We start from the raw sequence: 3,441 nt of genomic DNA, 5'->3' as shown, positions 1-3,441 counted from the left end.
TCCCCCCACCCCCCGGCTGACATCCCTGCCCTGGTCCCCCCCCAGGCTGACATCCCTGCCCTGGTACCCAGCTGAAATCCAGGGAACGAGTGGCTCTGCCATCCGAAGGCAGCTGTCGGGCTCTCAAGAAAAGCCTGGCTGATACAGGATTTCTTACGTGTTGCCTCAGTCTGCAGATGGTATTTGCTTCTATAAGCACCTTTTACAAAAGGAACACTGTGTATAGCAGGAAAAAAAAACTTGTCCAGGTTACTGGAAATGGAAGCTTTCTTCCATGACCAACCAAGTAAAGAAGCTGGTGTGAGGTGGGTGATGGAATAACAATATCTGTGTTTGGGAGAGCTCATGCACGGTCCCTGTCCAGCTGAAGTATCCAATATCGGTTTTGCAGACATGGACGATGCCTCACCTGACAAAGCAGCAGTGATGGATGACACCGGACAGTATCAGCGCTGAAGAAGTGGCCAAGCCCGAGACAAGCAATAAACCAACACATAATTAAGCATTACTATCAAGGATGATTTCACATTTAATGACTGAATCATGCGAGTTTTCTGCAATCAAAAGCACATTAGATGGGGTAAGTCAGAACCAAGAAAACATCCTAAAACACTGCGTCAACCTAAGCACAAGCTGCCCGTGTCGCACGTACCAAAAAAGAGGACTAAGCGTCAGGCTGACCTGGTGGCTGAACGGCTGCAGTGTTGGGCAGGGATGATGGGAGAACAGTTACTCCTGCAATTGAACTTTCTTACCAATGCAGGATGGAGGGTGGGAAGGAAGAAAAGTTCTCTTTGTTCCATCTGTAAGACTGAGTATCTCCTGGCTTAGTCATTGAATTTAAGAGATTTTTCTTTTTGGCTTGTAAAAAGTACGGAAGCCCTTACAACTTACAGCACAGAACTGGATTTGAATTCATTTTTGTGCAACAGTGACTTGAGCAGAGGTCACCTCCATGTCTACTTCCAAAGGGGGGAAAAAAAAAATAATGACACAATTGGTAGAACCCACCACGTGCACAGTGGTAGCAGGACCTATGGATATTTGCACAGTTGATTCTTGTACATTACACAGCATCACTGAGACAGTGTCTCCTTCAGCATGCTAGGGCCTCTTGATTATTAAAATCATTAGCTTTTTTTTTTTTTTTTGAGTCAAGAATGAGGTGTGATGGTTTGTTTTGCTTTAAGTCACTAGTTTAGCTGCTCCAGTTGCAGTGTCTTTTAGGGTGGTGTTATTTCTAGCTTCCAGTTGAAGCTTAAACAGAGGTATTGGGGAGCCAGCCTCCAGCTGCTTACCTGTGCAATACTTCTATCCAGGTGCCTTCTGTAAGGTACTCCCCTAACCCCCGCATGCCCCATTACAAGCTACGAAGAAAGGACTGGCTTTAGAGGAGTGTAAAGCTACATCCATCTATTTCTTCAGTGAGTGATTGGACATGTACTTTTTTTTTTTGCTTTAACTGCTGTATGTGGATGTACATATGTATGTGTGTATATACAAGTGTTTAATTAAAGGTGATTGATTGCTAGATTCTCAGAATGACTGGATTCAGGGAACTCAGCTGTTTCTGGCCAAGACTATCGGCTACTCCCTTCTCCAGTTCTGGCTTTCAAACTCAGACTGAGTCTGGCAGCTGTTGGAAGTTAAACTGTTCTTAACATTTCTCTTTTTCCAAGCAGTAGGTCTTACCTTCCATAAAATATCTTCACAAACTCCCACAGGTGCTTCTGCAGAGAAACTCTCAAAAAAAGAGGAGAGTTGTTAAATTGACTTTGTATAAAGGTGAGTGCACATCAGGCTGGTGCAGGAAGGAGGTAAATGAAGCTGAATTTTGGGCTGAACTCATCCATGGACTCCAGCATGTGCTGTAATTCTTCTCTAGCACCACAGGATGCCACTGTTCCTCTCCTTGAGATACCCAGAATGAAAAAAAGTGGTGTACTGCAAAAAACACTTGCAGGGAAAAAAAAAATAAAATAAAAAAAAAAAAAAATCAATCTGTCATGACTAGAGTCCCTCCCACCATGACAGCATTCTCTCCATCCCTTACAGAGGAAATGAGCACGAAACAATACAATGAGGGAGTTTATTTTGGAAGAAGTCTACTCAGATTACATATCACAGCTATTTGAAAAAAAAAAAAAAAAAAAAAAAAGTCCTTGCAGCTTGATAACACCCAGCTAAATGCATTTGCATTTCTTTGGTTAAAAGCCTACTTGCCAATGGTACCTGAGCTGGCGAAAAGACGGTGGAGCACGACCCAGCCAGCAGCAGCAGCCCCCTCTCTGCCTGTGTTCAAGCACAAGGTGAGAGCTGGGAACAGGGGAGCTCAAGGTCTGCTGAACTCCCTCATCATCACAGAGCGAGCTGCCCTGCAGCTGTAACTTTCCATTTCCTCTACTGAAAAAAAACCACACTCAAAAGATGAGAAACTTTGTTAAAAATATTTATTTAAAAAAATACAATTGTTTTGCATGTCTGGTTGCACATAACTATTAACATATGATTGACTTGAATAATTTGCTACAATGCTTTTTAAAGCCAGCTTGCATTATACAAAGCAAATCCCTCTGTCAGTTCTTACATAAAATAGTTTTCTTTTAACTATTCCCACCCCATTTTTAAAAAAGATTGCAATACATTGATTTAGATTTTTTTTTTTTTTTTTGCACAAAAATTGAAGCAATAGAAAAGTCACCTGATTTCTCAGGAAAGACCTTCATTATGTTTGACTAAAACCTGCCACTGCGCCACCCTCTGAAAGCAGCAGCTGTCACTTTGAAGTGTCATTACAGTGCACTTCCTCCATAGCTAAAGTTTTGCATCTTAGAACTTTGCCTCCAAATTATATTCAAACCTGAAATGTGTTCAAATAACTGCATATCTGCTATCATCAAGTTGATCAGACTTTTCTTTTTTTTTCCTTTCAATATTATCTCAACACGCTGAAGGTCTTCCTAATATGTTATCTTGGAAGGTTAAATAAAAGCAAATTTAGTAACACTGAACAATTACTGAAAACTTTGGCTATTTATGTACTTGCATTACATACCAGCATTTTTTTTTTTAAACACAATGGCATTAAGATACTCTTATTATAAGGTATTTTCAAAAAAAGTTAGAGCGAGAAGCTATTCTCTCCCAGGCAACTGTAACAAAGAGCACCAAAGCGGTGTGAGATTACAGTTGGCTCTACACGCCTGTGTCTAGAAGAAGTCTCCAGTGTAGGAAGTCAGACACTCACTACATCACTTGCTTTGTCTCTTGACATGGTACTATATATATAGATATATACTATAGATATTAAATGCAGTTCTGTTCTGGAAAGAGTAACTGACAACGTTATCTGTGCTGCTTTCAATGTCATTTTAGTAGAAGCATCAGTGGTTAAAAATTACAGGAATGTAAAATGGAATCCATTTCAGAGTTCAAGACTAA

General features: G+C 40.8%; 1 protein-coding gene across 1 annotated transcript in view; it reads left to right on the top strand.

The window, feature by feature from the left end:
• The window catches only part of MFSD4 (major facilitator superfamily domain containing 4), a gene marked incomplete at its 5' end in the record, with an annotated part of 17,665 nt that extends 17,209 nt beyond the window's left edge, over positions 1-456 (top strand). The window contains 1 exon segment of the mRNA XM_010082010.1: positions 392-456. Coding sequence (XP_010080312.1) covers positions 392-456 — 65 coding nt within the window.
• Positions 457-3,441: the final 2,985 nt, after the last annotated feature.

This window comes from Pterocles gutturalis, unplaced genomic scaffold (assembly GCF_000699245.1).
Source record: "Pterocles gutturalis isolate BGI_N339 unplaced genomic scaffold, ASM69924v1 scaffold6406, whole genome shotgun sequence".
Lineage (NCBI taxonomy): Eukaryota > Metazoa > Chordata > Aves > Pterocliformes > Pteroclidae > Pterocles > Pterocles gutturalis.
Note: the sequence above shows the minus strand (reverse complement) of the source record. Positions and strands in the feature narration are given on the sequence as shown.